Here is a 12,527-nt window from a genome sequence, read left to right on the forward strand (position 1 = left end):
CGTGTCATCATTTTTACAGGCAGTGGCAGTACAAAGATCCGAGGTGTACGTAAATGCATCACTCGTTGGTTCTGAGTGAAGCAGACGGTGAATATCGGGACGGGGTCAACTGACAGCAAATGTAAGTTTAATGGCTTTATTTTAAAGTTTTCTCCAAACTCACTGTTTTTTTTTTAAACAAGCAGGTGCTTAAGTTCAGTTTGAACAAAATATGTATGCGGTGCGCCCTAAAATACTGCTTTACTTTCGGTTTTAAAAAGTTGTTTTCGTTTCTTATAATTCCTTTAGCTGACTCATCTATATGATTTCTAAATGATTTGAGATTGCTTTAGTTTCTTGTAAAGCAGTTTGGGAACAACCGAAAGCAAAAAATTTAAATGCGTATTAAGCCGAATAAACAATGGCAGGAAGAATGTAGGCTGGAAACATAGAGGAGCACCTTTCTGACGTTAGGGTGGCCGACCTGTGCCGCCTATTTCATGTAATTAAACTCATGAAATGTCGTATGTTTTTCTTGTACGACGGTAGTTCAGCATGGAGACCCTCCCAGAGGCAGCAGCAACGACTGACCCACCAGCTCGCACCTTTTCTCAGGTGGTGTTCATCAACATCCCGCACGTATACCCGCCTTCCAGCCCTATCAACTGCCGCTTTACCCTAAATGCTGCCTTCCAGCCACATCCCAGGGACTGGGTGGGGATCTTCAAGGTGGGCCACTTCACTTACTTCTTCTTTGTGGTCATAATAAATAAAAATGATTAGCCAGATGTTTCTACATATTCAATTAAGCTCTTTTAGGGTACAGATTATCACTTATATATGCAAATCCCTCTGGTTACATCACATAAGGTAGTAGGCAACTGATTGGTTCTTTTAACAACATTCACTTGTTCTCATTCGCATGTAATCAAATTCCTCCTTCAAACGTGTTTATTTGTTTTCTGTACAGCTGCAGCTGAACTTTTGCACATATGTGAGAACAGTGAATGGTTTTCAGGAGTATTGCATCAATAAAAAGACTTGGAAGTGGTTTGTGAAGAGGACAAGAGAAGACTTGGAATGACCAGATTTCACTATCAAAGATGTTCAGCAGTCATTTTTGGGAAAATGGCCAGAAAAATCATATGGTCTGCTAGGTGTTTTCCATTAAGATTATCAAGTCCTAATGATGCTTCCTGCCGAGCTGCTGCATCACCCACTACCCCTTTGAGACGATAGAAGCAGAATACTGTGCGTAATCATTATAAACACAGTATTCTGTGGCTAATACACACGACTATTAATTTGAAAAATCAGTCATTTGTATTGCTGTTTGTTTCAGCTTCATCATCCATGGCCGTATTGATCAGGGTTTTGGGTCATTAGAGTCAAACTCTGGCCTAAACACATAAGGTTAAACTCCTTCAACTCAAACAAAACTCCAGACCATCAGAATTCTAGCAAAAAGCTGCTCATCCACCATAATGTTTTTTAATGCTAGCAAATCAGCTTTGTTTTTATTTCAAAAACGTTGTATTTTGTAAAATCCTGAGGTGGAAACCCATACTTTATATATTTTTGAAAAGGTGGGGTGGAGCTCGACAAAGGAGTATCACACGTTTGTGTGGGTGGAAGCAATTCATAACGCCCAGGGACCACAGACTGAGACAAGACAAGCTGTGTTTAAAGGCAAGTTTCACTTTCTCTCTGAGGTGAACGAGTTTATTTTTTGTTTGTCATGTACACTCCTCTTTGTGTATCAAGTGTACACCTTGTGAGCGCCAATAATCTTGAAATCTGTTTTTCCAAGTTGATGTAGCATGAGGACAGATTATGTTTAATCCTGTTTTATATCTATCGGATTTATGTTCAAGAGAGATTTACTTCGGTACTTACTAATAATAGTTTAACGATAGAGATATAGAGTTATTTCTTTTATTTGTCTTAAAAGGTATTGTTAGTATCATTCTTATTCATATATTTTTTTAAGTTTATCCAGTTTACAAGGATTCCAAATAAGGGGGTTAGGATTAGGGTCCCAGTGGATGAGAGCCAATCTTTATTTGTAGTAGATAAAGCTTAATATGTTTCTTGTTTTTAATGTATTTTGTCTTTTAATATACATATTTTCTGTAAAGCAGTTTAAAAAACTTTCCTGTTTTACTTTATTTTGCTGATACAATACTTATTTGAACTTGGACTAAATTGATCTGAATGGGACATACGGGCTACAATTGTATGACTTAGGATTAGAGCTACTTTTAAATTTTTGGTATAAAATAAACTCCTTATAAAAAAAATCTAATTATCCATATATATTTTTTTCTGAATAAAACTACAATGGCAGGTGGTTTTTTTTGTCTGATAATTGTCTTGCATCCTTGCCTAGAAAATGCATCATAGGTTGGAGAACACAGAGGTGCGCTACTGCAACTGGGTAGTAGCAGTGTCTGCAGCAAAGGATAGAAAAAAGATTTTTCCATTTAAGAAAAATCATTCACTTGATAAATTTGTCAAATCTATGCCCATCCCAAATCAGGGCTTGGAGATGCAATAGAGGTGGGTTTATGACCTAATCTTCCAACTCGAAGACGACCAATTTAAGGCATGGTGCTGCAGTATTCACTACTCTTACTCATACATAGTGTCAGAAATATCTGATCTAAGCTTTCATGTGTAGTTATCAGTTTCTTATAACACAAAAATCTGTCGCTAAATATTTCTGTTTTTACTGACTGAATAGAAATAACCTTAAGTAACAACACAACTGTAACAAGGTTAGGATCTTGCATCCAACTCTTTGCTCTGTCCTTCTTCCACCAGAGTACTACCTGCCTAAAGACGAGGCCGAGTTCTACCAGTTCTGCTACATTGACAACACCGGGCAGGTGCGAGGAGCCAGCACTCCTTTCTGTTTCAAGAATCCATCAGAACAAAACACAGAGAGCATCGCGGATGATGACCTGCTGGTTATCACGACACAGGTACCACATGCAAATACAAACACATGGGTTGAGTATTAAACCTGGTTCATTTAACTGCTGGAAATAACCAAACCTGCATATAAATAAACAATTTAAAAATTACCTTAGTTTTTCTATTTCATTTTTAGGACACTGAAGTACCTTGCCCTACTCTCACAACTACAATAAGAGCAAATCATACTTTCCAAATGGTTATAAAAGGAGCTGTCTTTTGCAGTATGAGATCATCTGAGCAGTGACATTTGTACAGAAACTCCCTGCAGGTTCTGCACTCACACTGCCGGTCATTTCCATAAAGCTGTACTACTACGGATTTATGTAAATAAACATGAGGACAAGAAAGTCAGCATGTATGTGTCACCTGTGGTGCTTGTAGGTCCCATTATATATATTTTTAGGGGCCTACATTAGTGATAAAGTCATTGTTTCCATTTTTATGGATCCTGTTTACACAACAATAAAAGAACAGATGTTGTATTTAAAACACTTATTTCAAAATCTTTTTTTAGAAAAATTAACCACAGCAGAGTCAATCTTATTATGTTATTTACTAAATTACTATCGTCCTCCTAAGTTATTAAAATCCTATTTTCTTTCTACAAGGTTTTTAGAGCTATTCGTTTACATTTTCTAGTTGGCCAAACTAAGCTGCAGATTAAAATTTCTTACTGTACCTCTAATTTCTGTGTCAATAAGCCAAACTTTTTAATAATCTTCAATAATAAGGGGTCTGGATCATTTTTAGGTTCTTTGAAGCTCTTTCAAGGTTCTTCTATGGATTTTGGTTGCTTTTTTAACCCAGTTCCAGCTCAGTCCTTCTATCTGACCATGAAAGCGAAATGTGCAGTGTCTGCTTAAAAATAATGACAAGTGGGGCATAAAAGAAGCATTAAGCTTTCGTAGCTTTTACGTAAGATATAAGAACAAACAGGCTGCTGTTAACAAAGTGACTAAAGAGCACTTTACTTCATGTTCACATGTTACTGCAGTAAGTTAAGATTTAAATCCCTGTTATAAAAGAGTCGTTCTACATAATGCATGACTGTTACTTCTGCTTTACCTCTTTTTAATCTGACTTCAACATGATTGATGATTTCTGTTCCAGCTTGCAAAAATGTAGATTTATGCAACTTGTTTTTAACCTCAGGAGCAAGTTGAACAGAGTCAACGTGAGAAAGCAGAGCTACAGAAACAGCTGGATCTGATGAGAGCAGAAAACGAAACCTTAAAAAGGGCTCTTCAGATGAATCAGAAGGATATCGACAGCTTTAAGGTACGCCCAGCAGTTTGTTTGCTGTAACGTTTGTTCATTGTGCAACAGAGTAGGTCATTAAACTTTAAAATGAACTTTGATAAGTTGACACAGAGTCTGATTTGTTCAGGAGCAGAATGAGCAGAGAGAGGCAGAAAAGGCTCAACTGGTCAAAGAAATGGACCAGATGAGGGAACACAATGAAAAGCTCAAGCACACGTTGCAGCTGCAGATGAAGGAGAACGACCATTTAAAGGTTTGTCTTCAGTTTATGGTGACACCTAAACTGAATTATCAGGATAAAATCTATCTTTCCTGCTGCTGTTTGCTAGGAGGAGATTTTGATCCAGAGGACCAAGCAGATGGAAATACAGAAACAAAACTCTACAGAGCAGGAAGAAGCGAGTCAAAGCTTTATGTCATCAAGAAGTACTGTGGTAACATGGTTTCACTTTGCCATTATAGGAGCTAGAACGTTCACCAGCCACTTCCTATGCCCATTTGTATCTGTATTTCTTCAGGAGAAATATGATCGCGCTGTGATGAAGATCAATCAGATGAAAGAAGATCGCGAGGAACTGAAAGGGAAGATCGAGGCACAAAGCGATGAGATTGCCAAGTAAAGCGTGCACTTTTTGTCTTTTTCTTTTTGAAAACAAATCAACAAAAAAAGCTTTCTTTTAGGTGTGGTGTGTATGTTGTATTCAGCACCTTTACTCTGATAAATACAATGCGTTTTAACTAATTGCCTCCAATTAGTTTAAGGATATTATAAAGAAATTGTATAATTTAATCTCAGCATAAATCTAGCTGCTCTGTGAGGGCCTCAGGGGTTTCTTCAAAAACAAAAAGTCACTGTTTTATCATTTTGATCAACTTTTACAGCACCACAACATTTCTTTCTGTTAGGTGTTTTGTGATATTTTAAGGACATTTTGCATCATTGATTTAAGAGTCAAAAAGTTATCTCCAGCAGATCCCAAGGATTTCAAATTGAGTTAAAGTCCGCTGTCTGTGGTAGTCAGTCCAAATCAGAAAATGTGTTATTAGGTGCCCTGATTAGCTCGGCCATAATTAGCATGCCCATATTTTTTATGATCATCAAACATCTAGTGATAATCAAACCTCATTGTCACATGACCAAACTGATTTGTTGGCATATAAGATTGTTACACGTCTTCCTCTACTTGTTTGTACTCCTCCTTAAAGTTCTGTGTTTTGTGTTTCAGGCTGAAAGCTAAACTCAGAGAAGCAGAACGGGAGTTGTCAAAAACATTGGACAGCTTCCAGCTTCTGCAGGTAAACTATTTTAAACTGCAATGATTTAAACGAAAAACCTAAAGTTGTTCTATTTGTTTCTGTTTGTGAATTTAAAACAAATGGCGATTTTATTCCCACTGTAAACTCAAAGCAAAGGATTGTTTGAATGAGGATATGTGGGACCAGATTCACCAGTTCCAAGGAGCATAAACTGGTATTAAAGCTCAAAAAGATCCGGAAGGAATAAGCCAGAAAGCTTTATTCCCCATGAACATTTTCACATTTTGTTGCATAAAAACCACAAACCTCAATGTTTTTTATTGTTATTTTTATGTGACAGACCAAAACAAAGAAGTGCACAGTTGTGAAGTGAAAGGAAATTAATACATGGTTTTCAGAATTGTTGGGTCGTCATCCATTTTGTGAGCCTAAGGAACTACTACACCGCTCAGCATGCGTCGCAGTTTATAAAAACCCGCTGAAGCGAACGCTGAGCTGCCACCCTAATCGAAGACCGTTCCGCCGCTAACCCGGCGAAGGTGAAAACCCCACAGAGGGTTCCCCAAGGAGACAGATTTTCTCCTTGTTTGTTCCAGTCGACTATCAACAGCTCATTATATTTTACGCGTTTTGGACGAAGGAGGAGAAGGTGACCGTTCAGAGTGTTTGCGGACGCGCAACACTTGCCACTCATAACTTTATCCCTTCCTAGAAGGAAGCCCGCTTGCCTACACCCCTTCCCCCAGAGGAATACTACCAAGTAAACTCATTTTTGTTTCCTATTTTTGACATTTTTGTTCTCTAGACTGGGCAGGGTGAGGTGTAGATTAAGGGGATCTAGGACCACCACTAGTTAATCCAATGTATTAACTTGTTGCATGCAATATATGTTTGACGTTTATGCTGAACCGTTCTGAGTGCTGTTTTAATACTGTTGGACTATAATGCGGCTGCGCTCGGCAAGTTTGGATGTCACTGTGTTCGCTGTGTCTTTGTCCTGCTGATCCCCAATCAGCCAGGAATTAAAGTTGGACTATTTAAAGTTTCATTCGAAGCAGACTGAAGCTGCCGTCTGAGCCTGGTGGTGATATCTGATCATCTCATTGTCTCACCATTTATGGCCCTTTGTGTTTTTCCACTGAGTATCCGTCTTGGGGTTTTATGTCTGTGCTGGAGCAGCTCGCTCTCAGATGTTAGCAGGTAAAGAGCTAAGCCGCTCCCGAAGGCAGCGAGCATCTGGATAAACTCTCCGCTGTTCATTAATTTTGTCCTGATATTCCAAGTCAATCCGAAGCTTTGATCCATTCCCACTCAGTCCATAAACTGTTGGTTTGGCCTCCCTCTTTACTCAGTGCACATCCTTATTATTTTGATTGTTAATTTATGCTTTAGTGCTTCATTAGGTGACCAGAATAGTTTGATTGTAATAGGGGACTATTGGTTTCATATATTTTCACATAGATAAAGAGACAGAGTTTGTGTTTATTTTGTGTAAGAGTGTTTATCTGTCAAATTAAGGTTAGTGTTCCACCATTCGTTAAAACGGTTGATTTTCCAATTGTAGCAGATGACACTCAATTGGATTTCGGTCTGTACTTTGACTGGGCCAGCTTTGGCTATATGTTAAGTGCCATCCAACTGGAAGGTATCACATTGTCAAGCATTTTGAAATGTGTGCTTTATCATTGGCAGGTTGATCTTCAGAGCACCAACAAAGAGAATCAACGACTTTCTGTAGAACTGCAAAGGCTGCAAAGCCTCAAAGGCAACATGGATGAAATGACAAGGAAGAACCAGGAGTTGTGTAGGAGACTTGCACAACAAGACTTGCAGAAGACTCCACAGGATGACCTCAGGGTACAATTTTCTTTCTAAACAAGGAAGCTGAATTACTCTTCAAAATACTGCTGAACAGATTTCAAGTACAAGTCACAAGGCTTAAGGAAGCGTCCTCTTCAGGTGCAGTGTCAGACTCTCTCCAAGGAGCTGCAAGATGCACAGGCGAAGCTGGAGGCTGAGATGGAGGCGATGAGGACCATCAAAAGACAAGCTGAGTATTCGGAAAGTGAGCTGCAAGATGTCAAGGAGCATCTGAAGAATTTGGCCAAAACCTGTGAGAAGGAGCAGCGCACAAACAGCAAATATGAGGTACGTTTTGGCTAAATTCAATTTGGGTTTCTTACATTACAGATAATCTAAAAAAGGAATTCTTTACTTTCCCATTTAGAGAGGCAAGGAGATTCGGTATCTTTCTTAGATTAAGATGTATTTAGCCTCAAATAAATAAATAAATAATGACCGTAAGGATTAGAAGAAACCCCACTGCCAATCAAGGTTTAATTTTATTATTAACCACACTAATGTCTATTTCTTAACGACTTAACTAAATATAAAGAAACACAAAAACAAACCAAGATAATACAAAGAAGTTAATTCTACTCTAGAAACTAAGGCCCTGTTAACAAGACAACGATCCGTTAATCCTAAGCCAAGAGGATAACTGTCTGAATAAGAAATTAAACATTCAGAATATTTTCTAAGCTGATTTAAAAACTTTAAGGCCCTGTTTACACGCCAGCGTTTTCTGGTGAAAATGGAAAAGTGTAGTCTACTGTTCGACAGTGGCACACGTTTTCTCTGAAAATGGCACAATTTGAGAACGGGTTCCAGAGTGAAATGGTTTGAAAATGTCCCATCCTCTGTTGTCGTGTAGATGGGAAATAGTTTCGTTTTCTAATGGGTAAGCCCTGGCTCATGCAAAGTATGCGCACTGCATAACAACTGCCAACCTGTTTAAACCCACAGAAGATGAAGATACAACAATAACAATGCCGGATTGCAGAGTACTTACTTGTGCTGCTGACTCTTTTGAATCTAACGACCGCTCTCCAACAACGCGCTCATTTTCTTCCCCGTTTTGTAAGCAGGAAGTCTTTGCGCATGTTGTTGAGTTTCAAAGAACATACCCCAAACTAGTGGTGTGGTGGGAGAATTACGCCATCTTCACGTCTCTACTGTTGCCATGAGAACGGAGATTGTAATCAAAACCTTGTCATGTAGATGTGTTAACAGAAACAGAAAAAAAATCCTGTTTAGAAATGGATCACTGTCATGTAAACAGGGCCTTTTTTTAAAAAGAAAAGTTTATCAGCTTCTCAGGAGCTTAAAAACGACGCTTTATGGTTTTGTGTTCTAAGTTATAATACCAAACATTCATTTTAAAGAGAGGATGGGAAAAAAAGATGTGGAATTAAATATTTCTGCACCTCCTGTGCTTCATCAGCTTCTCACACCGGAAACGCCACTAAAGAGAAAATGAAACGCCTTGCTGTGGTCTGGAATAGGCTTGTGTTGGCTCACTCACAGAACCCGCTTGGATTTCTATTCTTGCGGTTCCTACAGCCCTGTTTCTCAGCTCGACTGACGAGGAGGGTCACTCAGAGACTGGAAAGATGTTGGCACTAATTCAGTTCGTTAAATATCTTGGCAGTTCCTCACTTTGGAATCAGGACTGGTTCATGCGAAGGAAGAGCAAAGCAAAATTTTGCCAGAAATTTTACATAATTTGGCTTAAATTTTTTTTAAAACCACATTCTGCAGACTAAAGAAGAGACCAATACTTTAAACAGTCAGTCCTGCTAAATAAAATGACATACATCTACATTTCACATTTAATATTTCAAACATGTAATCATTGTCCTGATAAAAGGACAGTTACATTTCAGAATTACAGACATTATTCAGTAGTTAAAGTTCACTATTCAACCACGCATTAAAATCATTCATATAAGAGAGTGGTGTCCAAACTAAGTCCTCAAGGACCGATGTCCTTTTGATGTTTCCCTGGCTCAACAGACCTGATTGAAATGAATGGATCTTCATGAAATGCTGAGGAGGTATTCAGCTGTTTGTTTCGGATCGGTTTGAGCAGGGACACATCTAAGACATTCAGACACCAACACTTGGGAATGGAGTTGGACACCCTTGAAATGGGACATTCAGGCAAGACTTTTCAAGCATCACACTCAGATCAGGGTCATAGGATAAGACATGATGACTCTGGTCTTTTTGATGCCTTAATTCCATCCTGCATGGACTATTGCAGTTGTCTTTATGTTGGTGTCACAGACTGACTGCAGTTAACTGGCATACCCATACATTACTCCCCTACTGGCTTCTTTTAACTGTCTGCCTGTGTGTTTTAAAAGAAATTTAAGATTTTTTTGTTTGTCTTTATATTTTTAAAAGGTCTTGCACCTATTCTCTCAGTGATGTTTAAGCTACACACACTCCAGCTAGATCACTAAGGTCTGCTGAACAACATCTTGTTCCTAGATCCAGGTGGAAACATAAAGATCGGGATTTTGCAGTAGCTGCTCCGGACATTAGTACCGCTCCTACGTTAGATATTCTTAAAACTCCTTTAACAAACCATTTTTATTAACTGGCTTTTAAACCTGACTAATTTTATTTTATGTCTTTTGATATTCTACAAGTTGTAAAGCACTTTGGTCAGCACTTCATATAGATTGTTGCAGGCGTGTGAACATTGCCCCTCTCTGGTTTACTTGAAGTTCACCTAGGTCATTCATAGTTTTACAGTAGTTATGATTCTACAGTTTGCTAAGACTGTGTACCTTTTCTTTGGGCCGACATCCTTCTTCCTGTCATAAATAGTTTGTTAATAGTACAAAAGTTACAAAGGTTTTTCTATTTTAGGTGGGCTAGATTATGAGTTCCCCAGGATTTCTGAAGGCCTTTCAAAGTGTTTTTGCTTTACTTTGACTGCTTTTACACACATTTTCAGGCCAGTTATTGTATCTGATCATGACAGCATATTGTGCCTGAAAGTAGAGAACAAAAGAAGAACTGTTAGTCCTGAAAAAAAACCATGGACAGAAGTTAAACAGAATTTGAAAATTGTCCCTTAAGTAACCTTAAGACGTTAGACTAAAAGATAATGATTAAGATTCATAACCTACAGCAATTCTTCGTTTTAGGCTGAGTATATGGCATGCATTGGATGTGACGATGTCTATTTTAATCGTAAGAGACTTGACTTTTAAACTGACTGTAATTGACAGAATGTCCACGGTTTTCGTGTTGTATAATAATAGTCATGCTTCCCTTCTGGTACATTCTCAGATGCAACTCAGGGACATGAATGAAATGTTGGCAGATAAGGAAATCTCCATTCAAGCCAAAGAACAAGAGATTATGCTGATCAAACAGGAGAAAAATGACGTCACCCAAGAAAACCTGGTACCAAAAACTCTGCACAAAATCTGAGTGTTTTATGTAAGTTCAGATATCTGAACTACGTTTATTTCTTCAGGAACTCAAAGGTGACATTGAGAGGCTTCGCTCAGTGTACACAAACATGGGCCCACCTGCAGCTGAAGAGCAATTGTACTTGCAGCCAGACAACACTGTAGCAGGCGTCGACGCTCCAGCCAGCCGTGACCAGGAGGACAGACCGGGTCAGCCTGAGAACATATACGAGACCATAGGTGAGGAACGTACCAGTAAATGGGGGTGGTTGCCTGCTGTTGTTAAAGCAGAAACAAATATATTTTTGTTGTTGTATGAAGCTCACTCAAATCACAAGACAAATATTCCTTTCCAAAGATTTTCAGTTGTTTGTTCTCAGTTCTTTTGCAAAAAGATTAGATGCTACTTAATTCTTTAGAGGCTCACTGATGGCTCACAGGTTACTGATGCTTGGAGCCAATTTCTGATGAGGACATGCACACACTTAACAGGATAAATATGCACCTCCTACATAGGGGATCAATCCCACAATTTTAACTGCTGCTCTCATCTCCATGAACTGTGCTCACAGCTGCAATGGTACTACCATAATATAGGACCATACAGTCGGTTTGTGCAGAAGTTAAAGTATAAACTTTGTCCTTTATGACATCGTGGAGGCATATTGTTATCTGAGTGCAGTCTGTAACGGTTAATGTTTCTATGAGTCATGAAATGCAACATGTTATATGTGTTGTTATGTTTTCATTTGTCAGTACAGCTTCGATGGATCTCACACTTGTTTTATTTTTCAACTTTTGGCTAAAAAGAGTGATTGATATTATTTTTGACGCAATACATTATGCCAACCTTGTTGTGGCTGAAAAGACTCTCAGACTGCCAAAAAACGTTCTCAATCAGTGTTGTAATCCCAGCTGGTGCTGTGTGTGATTAAGGTAGAGTTTACACATTTAAGCTGTGTATCAGTTGTTTATGTAAACATCTGAATTTAGAAGTAAATGAGATACAACTGAACTCTATATTAAAATATGAACTATGGTGCCTTGCAAAAGGGTTCATATCCCTTTGACCTTTTCCCATTTTCTGTCACTTTACAACCACAGACTTCCAGGTATTTTATTGGGATTCTATATGGCAGACCAAGAGATGGTTATGAAGTAGAAGGAAAATGACTCACCTGTAGAATAGAAATCAAAGAGAATAGAAATATACCTTTTTTTTGTCCCTCGGTGGGGAAATTCAGGTATACCGGCAAGTGACAGGAAAAATTGAAGCATGCAACTATACACAAAAATAAATAAAAAAGAAAACTTTTTAATCCGAGTATAATTTAAAGTCAGTTAGACTTCTGGGATATTGATCTGTTCAGGTAAGTAGTAAAGGGGGTTGTTAATCAGTGTCAGCTGTTTTAGTGTTAATGAAATTAAGAACAGGGTGCGCTAAAAGGCCAACAATGAGGCGACCTGAAAAACAGGAATGGTTTTGCAGGTGGAATCCAGAGACATTTCCTCCCTCCTTATCTTTTTCACTGCTTTTCAGCAGTTTTGCATTTGACCATGTCGTTATTGTTAATAAGAATCTGTTCTTGATAACTTACCTGGTTAAATAAAAATTAAACAAAAATAAAAGACCAGCCTCAGTGTCGGTGGTAGCATGAGGCGATACCGGGACCCCCTTCACAGGCAGTCCAACTTCACCAGGATGGCACATCAATTCATGCCATCGCCTGAAGGTTTGCTGCGTCTCCCAGCACAGTCTCAAGAACATGGAGGAGACAGACC

General features: G+C 38.6%; 1 protein-coding gene across 2 annotated transcripts in view; it reads left to right on the plus strand.

Annotated features, from left to right (window-relative positions):
- calcoco2 (calcium binding and coiled-coil domain 2) overlaps window positions 1-12,527 on the plus strand; it is a 20,014-nt gene continuing 7,487 nt past the window's right edge. Inside the window, exons 1-13 of one of the 2 annotated variants that reach the window (XM_047376679.1) lie at window positions 1-121; window positions 529-708; window positions 1,566-1,668; window positions 2,803-2,963; window positions 4,111-4,236; window positions 4,346-4,471; window positions 4,548-4,652; window positions 4,737-4,834; window positions 5,445-5,514; window positions 7,168-7,332; window positions 7,435-7,623; window positions 10,621-10,737; window positions 10,811-10,985. In XM_047376679.1, the coding sequence (XP_047232635.1) occupies window positions 535-708; window positions 1,566-1,668; window positions 2,803-2,963; window positions 4,111-4,236; window positions 4,346-4,471; window positions 4,548-4,652; window positions 4,737-4,834; window positions 5,445-5,514; window positions 7,168-7,332; window positions 7,435-7,623; window positions 10,621-10,737; window positions 10,811-10,985 (1,609 nt within the window). In that variant the 5' untranslated portion in view covers window positions 1-121; window positions 529-534. The remainder of the gene's footprint in view (window positions 122-528; window positions 709-1,565; window positions 1,669-2,802; window positions 2,964-4,110; window positions 4,237-4,345; window positions 4,472-4,547; window positions 4,653-4,736; window positions 4,835-5,444; window positions 5,515-7,167; window positions 7,333-7,434; window positions 7,624-10,620; window positions 10,738-10,810; window positions 10,986-12,527) is intronic. The other variant, XM_047376680.1, reaches the window with a different exon arrangement.

This window comes from Girardinichthys multiradiatus, chromosome 10, assembly GCF_021462225.1.
Source record: "Girardinichthys multiradiatus isolate DD_20200921_A chromosome 10, DD_fGirMul_XY1, whole genome shotgun sequence".
NCBI lineage: Eukaryota > Metazoa > Chordata > Actinopteri > Cyprinodontiformes > Goodeidae > Girardinichthys > Girardinichthys multiradiatus.